Raw genomic sequence first — 20,549 nt, 5'->3', positions numbered from 1 at the left:
TTTCTTTTCTTATCCATAAGGCTGCGCAATGTAACTACAGATAAAAATACTTATGTGTAACAATGACTTAAGCTATATCAGAACGTTCGCCCCGAGTATTTAAGTTGTAAACAAAAAACATTGAAATATTAAATCATTTAATGAGAGTATAAAGGCAAATAATATGCTAGGAAAAAGGAATTGTAAATAGTAATCAATAAAACCTATTTTGTGTGTTTTAAAATTTATTCGTTTACATACATTTTCTGAAATTTGAAAACTGGATTGTTCAAAATACGAAGTTTTTTATGTGATGAAAGTATAATTTCTTTTAAATACAAATTATTTTAATGATGTTTATTTAGTTTGTTATAGATTCGTTTTCTTTTTACCAATTACTGGTTAGTTATCAGCAATAGTTACGGCGCAATTAGTGTCAGCGTACCTACAAAACTTAGCCTATTTCCAGGAAAAAAGCAAGCACGTAAGCGAATATAGAATTTAAAAACGCAAGAAAACTAACATTTGGTACAATAAATTATAGTCAAAATTTCATTAAGTTGTCAAACAAAATTGTTGTTTATCTTTAGTAATGTAAATTTGATAATTGAAACATTTATATTAAAAAATTACATGGTTTTCAATAGTACTCTTTTTACTTTTACAGTATACCCTTCTACCGCAATCATAACAAATTTTTGTTATGCGTTTTATTATACTAATATATTCTTTACTGTTATTTACAAAGCACAAAATTGGCAAAATCAAAACCATCGTAACCATTCCTTACACCAATTTGTATTTAATTAACTGGGCTATCCGATCTGTTATCCACACTTTTTGAACCTCTTGACAAAACACTTTTTTTTTTATGTGCCAATACGATTTATCTGAGAAAAATAAAGTAGCATAACGATTGAAGTTTAACGAACATTTATTACAAACCAATCTTTTTGAACTTCAAATTCTATACACATCTTGTAAACAGTACAACTATTTCATTTTTACCGGGGTGGGTAATGTTTAGTCAACATGAGATCGTTAGAGACAGAAACACACATTAATACTAATCAGGTATATTGCAGAAGGTATTGGCCATGGCTTGCAAGTAAAATCTACCTCTTTTTATACCTAAAGTAATTTACAGAAACCATGGAAAACATGAATCGGTATGACTGGTTCGGAATTCTAACCCAGATTTTTAATACCGCGTCACTTGGCTTTATTGGCAATGATATATCACCTCAACATTATTATAAAAACATGACAAAATGAAAAAAAAATTCCTTTCGGCACCTCCTACAGGCGTGAGTAGATTTCTAAGGAATTATTTATTTTGGAAATGTTCTGGAATCTTTTACAAATTCCTGGAACAATTACAAATTTTAATGTACCTATTATATGAATTATATGTTCACCAATATTTAAAAATAATAAATCGATTAAATATTTTCTCATACTCCAAGCAGTGAAAATATATTAAATGTTCTTTTTCTCAACTGAATGCATCCAGCATTGAATGTATAAACTAATTTATTATTATGCCTACTGGTAGTTATGCAATTGGTTAAAACCTTCAAACAGTTTTTTTTTTCATCATTCGCACAAATACGTGGTCGCATGAAAATTTTCTTTTGACAAAGATTTGAGGTAACAGTCAGATAGTCAAAAATAAATACGACTAAAATTTTTAATTCGCTCCTTTATTTTTTCAGCCCTCTGCAACAATGACTCGTATTATCAAAAATATTTTTAGATGAAGTTTTGAATAAAAATTATAAAATGAACTCACAATTTGAACGGATTTGATTGTGAACCTATTAAGGGAGTTACGATTTTAGTTGTAATTTAACCTCTCTTTTTTCAACCCCTTGCAGCAACAGTTCATATAATCAAAATTAGTTTCAGTCAAAAGTTTTGGGCAAACATTGTAAGATTAATAAAAAATTCGTACGGATTCGATGTTGTGCGTAGGAAGGGAACTTTAATTTTTTCGTCCTCCGACGCTTGTTTATGCCAACCCTGGCAGTAATAGTTGGTCGTATATATTTTTTTAATAAAACATGTTATTGTATAGTAATTTAAGGTTATAAAAAAGTATTCAATATTGTACATGGTACGAAATTATGAGTGTTTTTATATCCAAACCATAATTATTTAAAAAATTTTCTAACCCCTGCAATAATGGCTCGTCGCATAAAAAACTGTTTCAAATAAAAGTATTTAGATAATAATTATAAGATTGATACATAATTCGTACGTATTCAATGTTGTGTATACGAGGGAGGAACTATAATTTTGTACTATATATGTATATATACTAAAGTTTGAGTTGACAATCGATTTGGTGTCTATGGACCATGAAACGAGAAAATATATAAAATTTGCCATGGATACGAGTACAATAGGCGGTATTTCCTTTTAAATTTACCTTAAAGTGAAACTCATACCATAAAAAGACGCATAGGTATATTCACTTGAGTAAAATATTTAATTAAAATAAACAACCTGCCTTAAGTTTCTCCTTTATAAATTAATTATTCGCGACGGTAATTTTTTAGTTTGAACATATATATTTTGACACAAATATACTTAGTTGCTGTGACCACTACAGCAGCTCAATAATTTCAGTTCTGACGAGTGTTGTGTATACTGCTACATTTGTGTTTTGAGACATTTATACTGTTAACTTGATCATTTGTTAATAGTTAAGCAAAGAGAGAAAACATTTAAAATGGAACCATATATCTAAATCTTTAAGCAATAATGTGTGTAACGGTGAAATGATACATAATATAAAATTCGAACCTGATAACTTTGACAAATTTTATAAAAATATTAAAACGTTTTTCTTATTTTATATATTTTTTCAAACCTTTGAAGAACTTTCCTTAGCGGAATGTTAAACCACAGACCAGTATCCTAACATTTATGTAGGTAATTCAATGTATAAGCAAAATAGTCATATTAAAGGATTTTTTGGTGATACAAGATTATATATATATATATATATATATATATATATATATATATATATATATATATATATATCCACACACATATATTTGGATATAATGTTTGATTGTATTCATTATTAAAAAGAGTAAGTACAAGTAGAATAATTATTTACATGAGTTACAAAATATAAAAAAATCTTAACTGCTCTCTAATAACTTATGACGAAATTAAACTATAAGGGATAAATAACTTGAATTTTTTAAGTTCATATATAAAACTGTATAAACTATTAGCATAATAACGCGTTGGTTTTCAGCAATAGTTACGGCGCAAATAGTCAGTGTACGTACAAAATGTATTTCCAGGAAAAAAAGGCAAGCGCGTAAGCAAATATAGAATTTCAAACTGCAAGAACACTAACGTTTGGTACAAAGTGCGCATTAAATATCGAGACTATTATACATCGTGCCAATTTTTAAAAGTTAGATAGTAAATATTGTAACTAATAGAAAATAAAATATAGTTACAATGTCTTGACCAGATTTAAAGTAATGTATGTATTTTTAATGCTTTGATACTGACTCTAAAGAAATTAAATTTTTCATCCAATTTAGATATCTATTAAACAGAAAAAGACAACTGAAAAAAATGTGTACCTAAGGCCATTTAGTAAAAATTAAACTTCAAAAGCTCTGTTACTAACAAAATTTCACGAAATATTGATAAACATAAACAATCAGTGACGTTAATAGTTTTTTATTTAAACTATATCAACATGCTGGTAGTGGCACAGAAAGCTGCGCTCACCTCTCGCAAAGTTCTGAGCGCCTGATACCCAGCTCGCCTGAGCGCTCCAGCGCTCGGGCCACCCCCAGGGGTCCCGGGGGAGCTAGCCAATGAGGACAATGGGGCGGGCCCATACTTGGCAGTAGGTCTCGTGGAGGGAGTTCAAAGCAGTGAAGGGGAAACTGTCGGTGATCTGCACAGGTCGTGCATCTGCGAACCGACCGTAAATACCACCAAAAGCATTTTGGCTTGTAAAATTTGTAATAAAATATTTCTAAAAAAAAATTATATTACTTCAAACTTTCTTGTAACCTTACAAATAAAGACTTCCTAATTAAGATTTTTTAAAAATTAGGGACAGTTATCACACTGAAATGAAAGTGCTGTGAAAAGTTTAGCATTACTTTCTTGAGTTTTGTTCTCCTGTATGTTACATTATTGTAATGGGATAAAAGTCTTTTGCTGTGAACTATGTTTGTTGGTGTCGAAACAGCTTGAAGACAGAGTTTCAAAAACGCTCCATAATCTGTAGAAACAACATGTAAGATTCACTCCACATCCACATTTTCCTCTTTCTTAACAGCATTTTCAGCCAAACATTCGATTTCTATGTAACCCCTGAAAATATCAGTCTGGGGTAATTTTAAAAATCTTCTCATCATTGTTATTTCTGCTTCTCTCTCATCTTTGTTGTACAGAACATTTTGGGGTTGACGGCTTGTGCAACATTTTGGAAGTATTCCCTACTTAGATCTTTTCCTTCAACTTAGAAAGTTTGAGTCTTGCTGAACGTGCCGCTTTTTTTAATGTATCAAAAACTGAAGCTTTTCCCAAGACTATCTTTGTTCCTGGCAGAAACTTCCCCAAACCCAAGTACAGTGTTTCCAACTTTGGGTACAGAAAAAAGTCAACAAATCCACCATTTCATTAGCATGCTTCTTTACAAATGCTGCCTGAGCTGTGACACATTTTACCTCCTGTTCACTGTTGCCAATGTTGTTTATTTCCTTCATTTCTGGACTTTGAAGAACTAACATCATCTGTGAAGTAATCAGCTAAATAAAAAACCAAAAAAACCAGCTGTTCCAACAGGTTAACAATGGGGATGGAAACAGCTTAGCTGGTTTGTCATCTCCATGTGTTTCTGTCAAGTAGGTAGTTGAGGTACTTGTACTTTCCTTTTTCAGTGTTCAGAAAAGCACTCTTTACAGCAGTGACTACTTGATTTAAGTATGCCATTTCCAAAACCCAAGCATTGCCTACCAGACAGATGCAAATGATCACCTAAAGCTTGTGATGTTTGGAAACAGAGAGTCACGTATGCTGTACCATCAGTGACAAACACCTGCACAGTTTCATACTGGAGTTTGTACTTGGCAAGAGCATCCAGCATTGCCCCGAGAGCAAATAGTTGCACTGCATGCATCTATTCTAGGTGGGATACGCTAGTGTGCCGCCAACTATAAGTTTTGGCACAATTTTAAATTTGAATATTTTTAACTTAAATAATGTCACCAGTCTTTTCTCTGTTGCAAGAACTTAAACTTTTTCATCCTCCTGTACACTCCCATCCAACCTTTGTCAGACTTATCTCCCCAAGTTTTCCCAGCTCTAGATCTGATTGTGCCTACTATTCAATGACCCAGCAGGGCGATTCTATTATTCCCGCCTTGGCGCACGGATGTCTCCTGTAATTTTTCCCCGATTCGTGACGAGAACTGCTAGGACCTGCAAGCTCTTAGGACCGGGCAGTTCCTAGACCTCGCCTGACGCGAGCACTCCTTGGCATGATCGCAAATCATCTTCGCCAAAGTATAGTCACGCCTACGGGTCTTGTAGACCGCCTTTCCCACTGGCATCGCAGTTTTAACCCCTCCCCCCTCTCCAGGTTTTCCTGGGAACACCGCCCCGGGTCTTTGACCGGCTGCTAACCCCGGCCAGGCTCAGCCTGTCCCCAAGGCCACGACAGTAGTACATGAAGTACATACTTATGCCATCTAGCTGTAGTTTTGCAAATCTGTTCCCCTGGGAGTTTGAACGCCCGCAGAACGCCTGCCCTCTGGCGTCTCTCACAGTAACCAGTCCACGTAGTTACTTCACAGGCCACCAGAGTGCTGGCTCAGTCAGCTCCATAAGCCTAACACTGCTACCAACCAACTCGCGCAAGTCGATCTCTACTCAGTTCAGCCACACCTCAGTAGGTCGCGCTGACATCGGGCAGTACCAACAACTTCGAAATATCGAAGTCTGCCTTCCTCGACAAGCACCTCGGTAATGTTCGGAACCTTTCAGTTCAAGAGCCGAAGCCACCCCACCTTTCTTTCGTTAACGACGCTTTTAATTACGAGTCTCGGCCGTCCCTAACTTACTGCACTGCGCGCCGTGATTCAGGACTGACGGCATAGAACCAGACATCAACGGGACGCCTCACCGTGTTGTTCTCTTAAGACGTGATCAGATTAGACAAGGGATGTTTCCCAACATAGAAGTGTTTAGGCGTTAGTCAGTCAACGTAAATCTAGCTAAAGTAGTCATCGTAGATATTTATTTTTGAGAATCATGGATTATCCGCGTCGCGCTCACCTGCTCAACCAGCGGGCAGGCCCTGGAAGACATCACCCTGTTTGACAGGGACCAAGTAACAGAGTACAAGTGCTGGACCAAGGACCGGATCAGTCTCCATCGGGGCAGATGACCCAGGCTCTCCGACATCTCGTCAGCTGTCCCACTACATCCCACAATCTCCAAATCGCCAGCCTTTCAATGTTTTAAAACGTTTTTCGGACTAGCATCTAACCACGACGTTTCTTCGATCTGAAATCAAGAACCTGACTACGATAATTTAATGTGTTTACTTATTACGAAGTTTAATTAAAAATTGTTAAATATACTTATGTTAATTCTCTAATAAGGGCCGGCCCATTCTTGTATTAATGTTATCTCAATTCCATGTTGTATATGCTTTCTGTTAATTAACTCGCATGATGTAGCTCTATATTATGACAAATAATAAAAAGTACAATAAAGTAAATTAAAGAAGCTACCCAGGGGCGACACTTTTACAAGTAAATACAGTAGTATGTTTAGTACAAGAAAGATGTATATTATTACAATCTACATTTGAAGAAGTATCAAAACAACAATTAGATTTCAAGTATTTAGGAAGAAATAATGTAATGTAAATACAGTGTTAAGCTGTCACTAGAAGACTGTGCCGAGCTACTATGAGGCAGTGTGGTGTCGCGCCGTGTCGGGACATGTCACATCACATCTTGTCCGATTTTGTGTGCGCCCAGCCTTAATTTAATCCATGAGTTGCAAGTCTAAAGTTTGACGTCATCACTACATAGTATAAAACAAAGTCGCTTCCCACTGTCTGTCTGTCCCTATGTACACTTAGATCTTTAAAACTACGCAACGGATTTTGATGCGTTTTTTTTTTTTAATAGATAAGAGTGAGTCAAAAGGAAGGTACATATGTATTATACATGCATAATATAGTAGAGAAACACTGATAATTTTAGAGGTTTCTAATGTGATGTCGTAAATAAACACATTTTTTTGCGCTTACATTGCAAACGCTGGCTGAACCCTACAAGATATATCAAAATAATGTACTACAGTATTGTACAACTTAAAAAGGTCTAAAAAAAGTCTGCGATGGTATAAGTCTATCTCTTAGGGATAACCAACAATAACCATTTTTATCCTTTACTTTTTACGAGAAATAATGACTTATTTACGAAGCGATATCAAGCAAAACAGCAGTATGCAAAAATTGAATCTGAGAGATTGGCCTACATCCGTAAAAATCAAACAAAATTGAGAGCAGAAAATTATTATTATATCAATGTTATATAAAGACATGGTGTATTTAATTTAGTATCAGCATGCACCCGTGCAAAGCCGGGGTGGGTCGCTAGTTCTGACAACAGACCAAATCTGACACTCATCATAATACATGAATGTGAGGGAGACCTGGGAGCGGCAGGCAGAGGTGGTGCGTGGCGCACACGCAGTCGGCGACGGTGCGGCGCAGCAGGCCCAGCTCCAGCTCGAGGCGGTCCGCGTAGCTGAGCAGGTGGGCGCAGCGTGCGCACAGCACGGAGCCCGGGGGCGGCCGCAGGCCGGCGCGCCCCGCCAGCACGGCCAGCCGGCGGCACAGGGGCGCGCGCGAGGCCCCCGCTGGCCCCGCGTGCCGCCCGCACAGCACGCAGCCGTGGGGGCCCGCCTCGCGCTGCGCAGACACACACCGCTGGGACGTGGCACAGGGGCGCGCGCGAGGCCCCCGCTGGCCCCGCGTGCCGCCCGCACAGCGCGCAGCCGCGGGGGCCCACCTCGCGCTGCGCACAGACACGCCTTCCCCCCGCTCAACATCCCAGCCCATACAATCCTCATTTCAGCTTTATACTGTTTCATTATCACTCCTTCTGCAATATTTGTCGATGAGGCATAAAAACCATACCAAACTATAGAAACTTACTGACTGAATAAAAAAAAGGAAATTTCACAAAATGTTTTGTTTACACAGTATAAACCATACATCTTAACTTTTCCTAAACTCAATAATATTAGCTATGTTAGTTTCACTTCTTTAAGAGTCTTATTTAGAGAGATAATTACAACGCAATTAGAATTCAATATGATTCCCAGAAACTGTGTCGTGAATGGCCATGAAACGGGGTGCAAGTGTCCGCATGTTGCCCGAAGGCTGTGAAGTACCAGACACAGTACCTCGCTCGGCTGTGGAGCACCAGACACAGTACCTCGCTCGGCTGTGGAGCACCAGACACAGTACCTCGCTCGGCTGTGGAGCACCAGACACAGTACCTCGCTCGGCTGTGGAGCACCAGACACAGTACCTCGCTCTGCTGTGGAGCACCAGACACAGTACCTGGCTCGGCTGTGGAGCACCAGACACAGTACCTGGCTCGGCTGTGGAGCACCAGACACAGTACCTGGCTCGGCTGTGGAGCACCAGACACAGTACCTCGCTCGGCTGTGGAGCACTAGACACAGTACCTCGCTCGGCTGTGGAGCACCAGACACAGTACCTCGCTCGGCTGTGGAGCACCAGACACAGTACCTCGCTCGGCTGTGGAGCACCAGACACAGTACCTCGCTCGGCTGTGGAGCACCAGACACAGTACCTCGCTCGGCTGTGGAGCACCAGACACAGTACCTCGCTCGGCTGTGGAGCACCAGACACAGTACCTCGCTCGGCTGTGGAGCACCAGACACAGTACCTCGCTCGGCTGTGGAGCAACAGACACAGTACCTCGCTCGGCTGTGGAGCACCAGACACAGTACCTCGCTCTGCTGTGGAGCACCAGACACAGTACCTCGCTCTGCTGTGGAGCACCAGACACAGTACCTCGCTCGGCTGCGGAGCACCAGACACAGTACCTCGCTCGGTTGTGGAGCACCAGACACAGTACCTCGCTCGGCTGCGGAGCACCAGACACAGTACCTCGCTCGGCTGTGGAGCACCAGACACAGTACATCGCTCGGCTGTGGAGCACCAGACACAGTACCTCGCTCGGCTGTGGAGCACCAGACACAGTACCTCGCTCGGCTGTGGAGCACCAGACACAGTACCTCGCTCGGCTGTGGAGCACCAGACACAGTACCTCGCTCGGCTGTGGAGCACCAGACACAGTACCTGGCTCGGCTGTGGAGCACCAGACACAGTACCTGGCTCGGCTGTGGAGCACCAGACACAGTACCTCGCTCGGCTGTGGAGCACCAGACACAGTACCTGGCTCGGCTGTGGAGCACCAGACACAGTACCTCGCTCGGCTGTGGAGCACCAGACACAGTACCTCGCTCGGCTGTGGAGCACCAGACACAGTAGCTGGCTCGGCTGTGGAGCACCAGACACAGTACCTCGCTCGGCTGTGGAGCACCAGACACAGTACCTCGCTCGGCTGTGGAGCACCAGACACAGTACCTGACTCGGCTGTGGAGCACCAGACACAGTACCTGGCTCGGCTGTGGAGCACCAGACACAGTACCTCGCTCGGCTGTGGAGCACCAGACACAGTACCTGGCTCGGCTGTGGAGCACCAGACACAGTACCTCGCTCGGCTGTGGAGCACCAGACACAGTACCTCGCTCGGCTGTGGAGCACCAGACACAGTACCTGGCTCGGCTGTGGAGCACCAGACACAGTACCTGGCTCGGCTGTGGAGCACCAGACACAGTACCTGGCTCGGCTGTGGAGCACCAGACACAGTACCTCGCTCGGCTGTGGAGCACCAGACACAGTACCTCGCTCGGCTGTGGAGCACCAGACACAGTACCTCGCTCGGCTGTGGAGCACCAGACACAGTACCTCGCTCGGCTGTGGAGCACCAGACACAGTACCTTGCTCGGCTGTGGAGCACCAGACACAGTACCTCGCTCGGCTGTGGAGCACCAGACACAGTACATCGCTCGGCTGCGGAGCACCAGACACAGTACCTCGCTCGGCTGTGGAGCACCAGACACAGTACCTCGCTCGGCTGTGGAGCACCAGACACAGTACCTCGCTCGGCTGTGGAGCACCAGACACAGTACCTCGCTCAGCGGGTCGGCCAGGAACGCAGCAATGTTGTGCTCTTGACTCGTGTCCGCCCCCGCGCCACTGGCCGCGACCTGCAAGGGATCCCACCGTCACAGTCACGCCGTCGGCTCAACACATCCCCGCATGCCCCGGGCCGGCCCCCCCACAACCAGGCTGCAGCGTCCAGGGACTACCTCTATCCCCGGACACTGCAATCTGCTCAAGACACCATCAGTTGATGAACATGCATAAATGTGTAGGCAAGGAAAACTTTGTTCTGTTACAAAGAAAGCATAGATTTGTGAAAGTTGAAAACAAAAGCGCATGTTGTCTGTGATAGCAAGCTACATTCCAAGGCCAATAAAAAAACAACATGGTACACACTACCGCAAGACAATATAATTAAGCCTGAAAAATTACACAAGAATGTTAATTTCTCACAAAATTACTCAAAAAATTGTACACGAGTAAAAAAATATATTATGTGCCTGAATTAAAAAGCAAACTTTAGGAAGATAATCACTAGCAAAATGTTACAATGTACACAAGAAATTACAAGACATTAAATACAATGGATTATATGGCGGGACTAGCGCTTAACTCACAAAACAAGTTACATTTTATTTAAAATTTCAGAGATGATTTTGATGACTAAGTCAGACAAACTAAATTATAGTCAGCCCCTTCATATATTAAAGTAACTTAAAATAATGAGAAATGGGAGCAACATTCCTTAAGGAAACATTCCTAAAGTTAAGTTACAAAGCGTGTTGACGTACCAACAGGTGTGTGAAGCTAAAAAAAATTGATTATGTTTCTTTAACAAATTTTCACAACCGTCGAGTTCCGTCAGTTTAAAAAAAAATGAATTATATTGTTACGATTTACCTGCGGGGGTTCGTAAAGGATAGCCCAATTAATAGATTTTATTTCACACACACAGTTTTATTTATTACCACTACTTGTCACTTACAAATAATCTTTTAAGATGGCAAATAATTAACTACACTTAAAGAAATGTCAATTCCCCAGTCACACGTTTCACACACCTCGCTGGGCCGCACTTCCGGCGCAACTCTCGCCGCAACACCCCTCGTGGGTCTCCGCCGCGGGACTCCGTCGCCGCACTCCGCCGCCGCCGTCACACTCTTCGCTGAGATCCCACACGACGACTCGCTCGCCACTTCACTCGGGACTCCGCCGCGCCCGCGACTCTTATCGCCCGGAAACTCCCGACTCCACTGAACTCACTCACTCCCTGCCCTGGAACCTTCGTCCAAGGACTTCGCCCGGAAACTCCCGACTCCACTGATCTCACTCACTCCCTGCCCTGGAACCTTCGTCCAAGGACTTCGCCACTCTGCCGCACCCGCGGCACTATCGCCCGGAAACTCCGCCGCGGGAGAACTCCCCACTCCGACTCCTACTCCCGACTCGAAGGTCGGCCCAACCTCCTTAAATAGCCCTTGGGTTCCCGTCCAGAACAATCGGGCATGTCTCCGAGATATCGCGCGACCTTCGTCGTCGAAATGCCCAGAAACGCGTCGTGAGTCCTCGAAGGACGCGGCGGCTGCTCAAAGAACGCCGATAAACTCAACAAGCATCGGGTTCCCACAAAACACACCGATAAACATGTCTGAGTCCCTCCATTCCACAGTGCGGCCTCCCTTAAGTAACTCGATCTGAGGCAGGTGCGCGCCGCGACAGTCAGGATGTCGCGAGATAGTATGGCACGAGATACCAGGGAGAGGATGCAGGTGGAAGGGGGCGCAGACAGGCCGAACGAGCGCGGCGACGCCAAGCACTGAAGCCAAGCGCGATCGTAACAATATGTTCTTGGTTCAAACAGCTAAAATTATCAAGGTAAATCAATGTAACTAGTTTATGTGTCGTAAATAAAAGTAAAATTGCGTCTGTAACTAAAGTAGGTGTATTTTAGACCTAATGTGAGTGCGGCAGAGCCGTTGCAGGGTACAATTATTATTATACATACATTGATCACATTTTTATCCTACTAGACTATTAACTTATTCTAGAATGCTTGAAATTCTTTGTGTATGTATGTAACAAGTTTATCCAATTCAAAACAAAACAAAAAAAACTCATTCAAAGTTAGTGTAGTGTAAATATATCAACAATTTGTTTTATATCATGTAAACGATTCAATAATTCTATATGTTTCTGTTGAAAGTTAAGTTGTGGTAAGTTCAAATTAAGTAAAATTATGTATTAAGCCAGGATTGAAAGCACTCAGTGAGCGTGGACCACTGAGTGTTGGTGAAACATTACTACATCAGAGACTAACATTTATATCAAATTTAATGCCCTGAAAGAATTCCAAACAGATATTTACTATTCAATAGTCTTGGGATCCCGAGAGTTAATTTAAATTAATTAGTTTAGTTATTCTAATAATTATAGAACAAGAGATTCAGACTTGGATTTAAATTATGACGCTGGTAAGTCTTTCAGGCGAAAATCAATGGTTTTATAAAAAAAATAATGTTCGCGAAATTCAACAAACGGGAAACGTTTCAAATCGACGACTGGACGGGACTAAAAAAAAAAAACCGACCTCAGTGACAGTTATAGCCTCTACAGACGTATTGACTTCCTCGATGACCAGGACTCTGCGACGATCCGCGTGTAGCTGGCTCTCCTGCTCTGGATAGCTGGTAGGTCGTTGACTCAGTCCTCCTCTCGTACCGGACTGCTGGGCTGTTCTACTGCTCGGCTCGTGGGCCGCCTCCTTCTTAGTTTGCGCCGTCGAGTCGGTCCTTCTCGCGGACCGGGCTGCTGGGTTGTCCTCCTGCTAGGCTCCCAAGACGTCTTCTTATTAGCTCGTGTCGTCAAAACTGCAGCGCCTTTCCTATTTTAACGTGGTTCAGTCGTCGTCGATTGAATAATTGAATTGTCTCTCTCTCAAATCCTCAAGATATTTTAACCGTTCTTCTTTGCGTCGATTAAGGTAACATAATTAGGCAGATCTTCGTTCTAGTATAAAAGTTTTGTTGCATGTTCTTCCGTGAATTTTAGTGTTGAAATCTTCGACGATAATTAACAATTCTTATCAAAACACAATATTTTCAATAAATTTACTTAATTCTTGGTATATATCGATAAATAAATCTTACCGTTACTATAACAGCTCTTCGATATCTCTTTTAAGTATTAATTCAAATCATACGAAGTTTCCAGTTTGCTGCTAAAATTACGGACGCATATTATCAATGACCGAAAAATGGAACAAACCGAATATTCTAAAAGAATATTTTTACTTGTCCTTGTTTGTAACACGCGATTCTACAATTTTTCTTTAAACAAAAAAAAAATCAATGCTTTAACGCAAGCAAAATATAATCAAAATGAATCTCCTATTCTTTACAAATATAGTAATAAACAACAAATTTATTACCTTTTTTAAAAAACCAAAGATAAGCATACTTCCAGAGACAAAATAACGTTTTAGCTTATTTAAAATTTGTAAAGATTTGCATATCATAAATCAAACCATTTTTTGTTTCGACTTCTGCAACCACCAAAATTGATCAATATAAATATTTCTATAAAGTACAAACGTTGACTTTATAGTGTCTTGTCAGAAGACGCACTCAAGTTCATCATGGCACAAAAATTTTAAAACTAGCCCAAGGGCACAAACAAAAATAAACCAGGACAATAATCTAGATTATTGTTGGCAGAAACACAAATTTAGACACAAGACTTAACTATTAAGCAGCCACATTAAATGTGTAACCATCACACCACGCAAACAAAAGCATTAGATATAACCATTTCACTATGATTCACCCAGGTTGCTCTCTCTGTGATACACAACTAAAATACTGAACAATTAATCTGAGAGTGTCAAGGGTGAGAATATGGTTATAAGGTGACAAGAGGCAAAAGAACCTAAGCGGACCCCAATGTCACCGGCTGGTCGCGTGAAGACGTGTCGAGAAGAGGAGGTGGTTATTGGTAAACTGCCTCCCAGATGTCAGTTGATCTAAGTGACACAATCCGATTTGAATTCTAAGGGAGGGTAAGGCCAAAAGCAAAACCAGTTTGACTTTTTCAACACCTACAGGTAAGGAAACTGACCAAAGGAAATTAATAGAAGTAGAGGATTTTATACACGGTGCTGTGTGGAGAAAAATTCAGGAGTTTTAAACTGTTAGAAAATTGGTTACGACATTAAAGAAGTTGAATAAGGCATTGCAAGAAGACTGCATTTGAAACTGTAGCATGGAATACCAAGATACTTATTGAAGATAAAGTTCCAATGGAAAAAAGTGTCAAAGAGAAAGATTCTGGTTGAAAAGCCTGAATTAGCTGCTTGGAGGGGGTGCAATCTTGAACAAATATCTGCATTTCGATTGAGAAGGCCTAAGAGGACGCGTATTGAAGTCTTTGATTCTGGAACCAGTAGCAAGGCTATGCATCAGAATACCGGAGGCATCAGAAAACAGATGTGTCATTGAAAGTGCACAGAATATCCAGAATATCATACACATAAAAAAACCATGTAGTTCTAAGAGCAAACTTTATACTGAGAACACCCGCATAATAAACGTTTTTTTAAAAAATAACCAACTTCAAAATACACAAAGTTCACTACAATTAAGTATTAATTTGGTGTATACAACATTTATTTTTTTGCCTTTAAGTGAACTTTGTGTATTTTGAAGAAAATTTTTTTTTTTTTTTTTTTTTAAATGTTTATTTTTTTCAATTTTTAGTGATGGGCAGACCATGTGACACTTATCAAATGAGAAAATGATGGCTAGTTGAAACTGAAGATGAAAGATGAAAAATAAAAACATAGGGACAAGAAAATATATTGTCAGGTATGAGAGTTTATTTATTAACTAAATTAAGAAACAAAAGTAAAGACAATCGAGACCATTGTTTTACCATTATAAGTGATAATTTAAAAAATGCAGATGTTGAACACAGTGCTCATCGACTTAGTTTAATTCGCAAGCGAATGGCCAGTGAAACCAAGGAAGAATGTGTTCATCGGCTTAGTCGAATTCGCGAGCGATTTTTTAACGAATCAGGAAGAACGTTCTCATCGTTTAAATTTATTTCATGAGTGGCTAGCCAATGAATCTGATGAATAGATATCACAACAATTAAGCACATTACGTAATTATTCCTCACAGATGAAACTTAATGAAACTTCAGAAGAAAGGGACAGTTGACTAAACAATTGAAGACACCACACCATTTAAGAAATATGTTAGGAGTTGAACAATTTTGAACAGCTATTAACGTTTTTGCAGATGTACCATGTGTCTTATACAAAAAAATTACTTCATCTGCAACACAGTGTTAAATTGCTTCCAGAATTAGTTTTGGTCATTAGGATAGAAACGTGTTCTCGATGCTCAAATACAATTGAAAACGTTTTGTATCAAGCTTACTGTACCACATGAATTAAGTAAAGTGCATTATTCAAACCAAAATATGTTGAAGTTACATCCTTAACTGGAGTTGCTGCCTGGCATATATTTGGCAAAGACTGTTCATTCCGTATTTTAACTGCCTGTCGAAAAAAACAACACCAAGACAGTTAAACGTTTGACTGGACAGAAGCTTCAACAGGAGAAATGCAGGTGGAGCCATGTAAATTGGCTTGTCATTGACGAAATTTCAATGGTCTCCTACTATAATTTGAGAATTATCTATTTAAGGCTACAGGAATTTCAAAACAACAAAAAATTATTTGACGGAGTTAAAATCTTACTAATAAGTGAATTATGCAACAGCCTCCATTTTTTACAACAATATTGTTTTGCAACAGAAATTAGTTTGTAGCATACGTTTTCATTTCGCAAGCTGACATAATTATGCGCCAATGAAACAATAGTGAATTTATTGGTCTGTTAATTAATTTGCGAGTTGGTGAATTAACTACCATTCAGATGTCACTGCTATGTGAATGTCGCAGAATATCTTAAATAGGGAAGTTTTCTGGCGGAGTTGCAGTTCGAATCTACCCCACTGTGAAACAAGTGAATGCTTACAACGATACCATGACAGCAGCAAATGCGAAAACACGCAGAGTTTGCACCATAAACGTTGATGAGTCTCGTGTAATAATCACTTATGGAAAGACGCTACCAAACATTGTCGTTCCAAAACAGGTCAAATAACTGCGGACGTTTATTATCAACGCTGAAGTTGGCTGAAAACTTCCCGGTCATGCTACGGCAAAGTATATCGGTCTCAAACCGGCTTGTAAATGGAGCAATAGGGATTGTGAAGAAAATTAAAGTGTCTTGCTCTTCAGAGAAAACAAATCAAAGAAGGCGAATTACCTGAATGTGTATTAATTAAATTTGATGATGATACGATTGGATGCAGAATGAAAGTCTTTGATTCTGGAACTCGCAGCAAGGCTATGCATCAGAATACCAGAGGCTTCAGAATGTAGACATGACATTGAAAGTGCACAGAATGTCCTGAATATCACATATAAAAGATAACATTTAGTTCTACCAGCCAGTTTTATACCGAGATCACTCTCATAAAAAACTGGTAGTCTCTTATATAGGTTCAAACTTCAAAGTATTTAAAAGGAGAATGACTAAGATCGGATACCAGTTTTTTTTCTCACCTAAACTAAGAAAAATAACATAGGATGTCCAAAGTTTGATCCTAACTCTGCAATAAGTGCAAAAAAAACAACCGTGGGGCACTAGAGAGATTATATTTCTTAATGTAACATTTATTGCCAAGAGAGCAGGGAGAGACTCCATCTCCATCAACAACACAGGACATTTTGAACAATTGCGTGGATGCGTAAAACTGTGCATGTTCCTGTCTTAATGTACATACGCACATAAATTTTGTAAGATAAGAAAATACTTCCAACTTTGTTTTGTGCTTTATTGTGTCAGAAATACCCCTGCCTGTCAGGAACTATGAGGGAATGAATCATACTTGCTGTCCTGGCGTAACCACTATAGATGCTGCCACAGAAGCACTCCACTCTCCCATCTTGTCACCTGGCACAGTCCAAGTGAGGAACTGCTCTAGCTGCAATGAGCTAACAGGTTTCCCCTAAAACCATAATTTGTAGTTGCCCCAATCCCACCTCATCCCAACTCGTCCACCAGACAGGTTCAGGCGGTGCGTCATCTACGGCGACGTCAGCTGATGAGTTTCCGCTCGATGCTTGTGCACGTGAGGACACGTGAGGACTTGGCCAACATCGCGGCGGGCTCCGTTAGCTGGTGAACGGTCTGCCGAATCTACGCCAAGTTGGTAGTAGTATGGAAAGAATCCACTAAAGATTGAATGTGCCCCCGCTGAGGTTTCCTCCAAGGTCCTGGATTCTGATTGGGTAGGCCTCGTACTTGGTAGTGGTGCTCCGATCGCTTGGAGCAGGCTCAAGGGTTCCCTAGCCCGATGCGGAGTCGACGTGGTGAGCGACGACACAGCTCCGGTACTAGCCTGGACATCTGGCAGAGGTTGGATAGGCCTCCACCGGACCACGGGTTCACTGGGTCCCAGTGTGATGTGGGCGCCAGCAGTGACGATAATGTTTAAGAGCTAAGGACGCAGCCACTTGTCTGGTCAGCTGAGTGAGGACGGGGAGTGAAGGCGGTGTCTATGCTGGGATGGGTAGCCTCAGCCTCTGGACATAGCTTGATCTCTAACACCTCTCCTGTTTCACGTATACGGCGTATCCGTATCCACACCCGTGGAGGCCCCAGGCCGGTAGGGTCTGACGGCTAAGAGGGCTGGGTTAACAAAGAAAAGGGGAGCAATCCCTCAGACAGTCATGTCTAGGTGTTTGCGAATGGACGATGGACCTGTTGTTTGTGATGACTGATGCTGTACAGACAACTGTCACTGCAATTACCTTTGCTGAAACCGAGTCTGAGCGACGTGTGGCCGGCGACACCGCAGGGTCCGTGGCCGGGGGCAGCGAGGCAGCATTCCCCACGGCGCACGTCGAAGTTTCACTGTCGGGCTCTTCCTTCACATCCTGGCAGAGAGCAAGCATTCGTCAGTCTGTGCAGCTGCACTGCAACTAAATAATAGATAAGATTTTGTGTGCGTTTCCAGTCAAAACCATTTTTTGACGTGATAATGTCTTATAAATTGATGAACGCCGGCTGCACGCACAAAAAATTATCACGTTCCGCCTGAGCCGAGAGCGCAAGAACCGGCCAACCACCGTGCGAGAAAATATTCTATAATATCAAACAGGTTAAGAGGGGCTTTTTAACTAGTTGTCCGTAATTATATTTAAACAAATTATTTAAATTAAATTTGCAAAAAACTGTAAATAATATTTGAAACTTAAAAAGTATGCAATTTTTCATCAATGTTTTCTTATGACGTTATCACGTAAAATTATCGTCCGTAAACCGACTTTACAGACAACCCCCCTTTTTTTTAAATAGGAGATTTTGGTGTGTTTAGCTTTATTTTTATATGTTTTTACTTCTTTTATAAACATAGTATGTTTCTAAACACGACGAGAAGACTGCGCGCCAGTCCAGAGGAGACGCCGCGCTAGAAGCACCAGCGAGCGTCGCGCTTACATCCCGCCTCACAACACGCACTCACCCCTGACGAGGCGGGCCCCTTAACTTTGTAACTGTTTAAACCTCTCAGAAAAAAATACTTAAAATGTAACTTTTCTTGGACACCCAAACATTTGCGAAGAAATGCAATGCACTCAAGTGACGTGTGTGCATGTGTTGGCGGCAGGAACGAAGCGGTGAATGAGCGAGCTGATCACCAAAATAAAACACTTGGTGAGAGGCACCCCGACAGGACAGGCGAGCTTCAAGCACAGGATCAACGACTGCTGCACCGCAGACGGATGAGCTATTCCCAGTTTCAAAACTTTACCTTTCGTTCACTGACACCGCTAGTAACCTCACCGCTGTGAATGAACTGCTGCTGGACTTTGAGCAATTGATTTCCGCTAAAACTGCAGCAAACACAGTTTACAGATTTGAAAAGTTCCAACTATTTTCAGAGCCACATTCAGCAGCTAATTTTTACGCAAATTTAGTATTTTGTCTCTAAGACACATTATGATTAAGTGGTCTGGCAGGTCACTCATTTCTGCTACACAATGTTTTACTGTTACTTAAAAAAAAAAAAAAAAAAAAAAAACCTAATCACAGAAATATTTCCAAAGTAAACATATTGTAAATGGGACGAAAGGAGAAATTTTAAAATTTTAACTTAACTTTGACTATGACAAAATTTTGATCGCATAATGACTGGGTGCAAGTTTGGAACTAATATGTTTGAAACTTTACTCATTTTCCATCAGGGGCAACAATTTACAAAATAAGATGTTGAACTTAAATCCTTTTTTTTTTTTTTTTGAGGATGTTACAGAAAGCAACTGTTGTGTGGTGCGCCGGGGATACAGCCGTACCTCGCGCAGGTCGAGCAACACGCTGGGCACCGCGCTGCTCTTCAGGTGGATGCGGAACGGTGACGTGCGGTCAAAGTCCTCCTCCACGAAGTGTTTCGAGCATATGAAGCTGGTTTGTCTGGGCTGCCATTTCCTGCGTCCGAGGGCCCTAACCCACAGCTTACATTTTTCTGAATTTTTTGGGAATCTGAAAAATAAAATAATAATATTTATACATTTTCACTCGACACTTTCAGCACACAGACCTATCTGTCATTCTATATACCTATTGTAATTACTTTTCATTATGTAGAGTAATATGAGGAAAATCTGTAGTGTAAAAATTAAAAAGAAATTTAAAAAAAAATAACATTGTTTATAGAGATGGACGAGTTGAGGTTATTTGGCTTCGAGTCGAGTCGAGCCGAGTTTAGCAATTCATATTTCGAGTCGAGTCGTGTTCGAGCCACACAATTTTTGAAGAGGTCGAGTCAGTTCGAGTTTCAGAATTTTATATTTTTTTGCATCAAATATGATAAATAATATATTACATCACATCCATTGATATAAGAATTGGGTATCCAATATGCATCTGCATTATTTAAATATTTTAAATGATTAATTAGTAAATCATTATGTTATTTAAATATTTTTAATGATTAATTAACAAATCATTGTGTTATTTAAATATTTTTAATGATTAATTAACAAATCATTGTGTTATTTAAATATAAAAAACTAAGATTTTGTGGTCTACCGTGTTTCAATTTTTTCTCCATGTAAAATCCACTTAATATTTGTATCAGTATTTACTTTTACCGAAATTCGTATGCCGTTTTTGGCGGGAAGCCTACAACTCACGTAGTTTCGGTTCCCTACCACGTTCGG

General features: G+C 40.8%; 1 protein-coding gene across 3 annotated transcripts in view; it reads right to left on the bottom strand.

Moving 5' to 3' along the window:
• LOC134539914 (peroxynitrite isomerase THAP4-like) overlaps window positions 1-20,210 on the bottom strand; it is a 38,409-nt gene extending 18,199 nt beyond the window's left edge. The window contains exons 1-6 of one of the 3 annotated variants that reach the window (XM_063382262.1): window positions 19,961-20,210; window positions 19,683-19,869; window positions 18,141-18,266; window positions 10,282-10,359; window positions 7,702-7,960; window positions 3,748-3,933 (exon numbers count right to left, since the gene is read on the bottom strand). In XM_063382262.1, coding sequence (XP_063238332.1) covers window positions 3,827-3,933; window positions 7,702-7,960; window positions 10,282-10,359; window positions 18,141-18,266; window positions 19,683-19,869; window positions 19,961-20,034 — 831 coding nt within the window. In that variant the 5' untranslated portion in view covers window positions 20,035-20,210 and the 3' untranslated portion in view covers window positions 3,748-3,826. Of the gene's footprint in view, window positions 1-3,747; window positions 3,934-7,701; window positions 7,961-10,281; window positions 10,360-18,140; window positions 18,267-19,682; window positions 19,870-19,947 lie in introns of those variants that run through there. The other 2 variants (XM_063382263.1, XM_063382265.1) reach the window with 2 other exon arrangements.
• Window positions 20,211-20,549: the final 339 nt, after the last annotated feature.

The sequence above is a fragment of the Bacillus rossius genome, chromosome 16, assembly GCF_032445375.1.
Source record: "Bacillus rossius redtenbacheri isolate Brsri chromosome 16, Brsri_v3, whole genome shotgun sequence".
NCBI classification, from domain to species: Eukaryota; Metazoa; Arthropoda; class Insecta; order Phasmatodea; family Bacillidae; genus Bacillus; species Bacillus rossius.
Note: the sequence above shows the minus strand (reverse complement) of the source record. Positions and strands in the feature narration are given on the sequence as shown.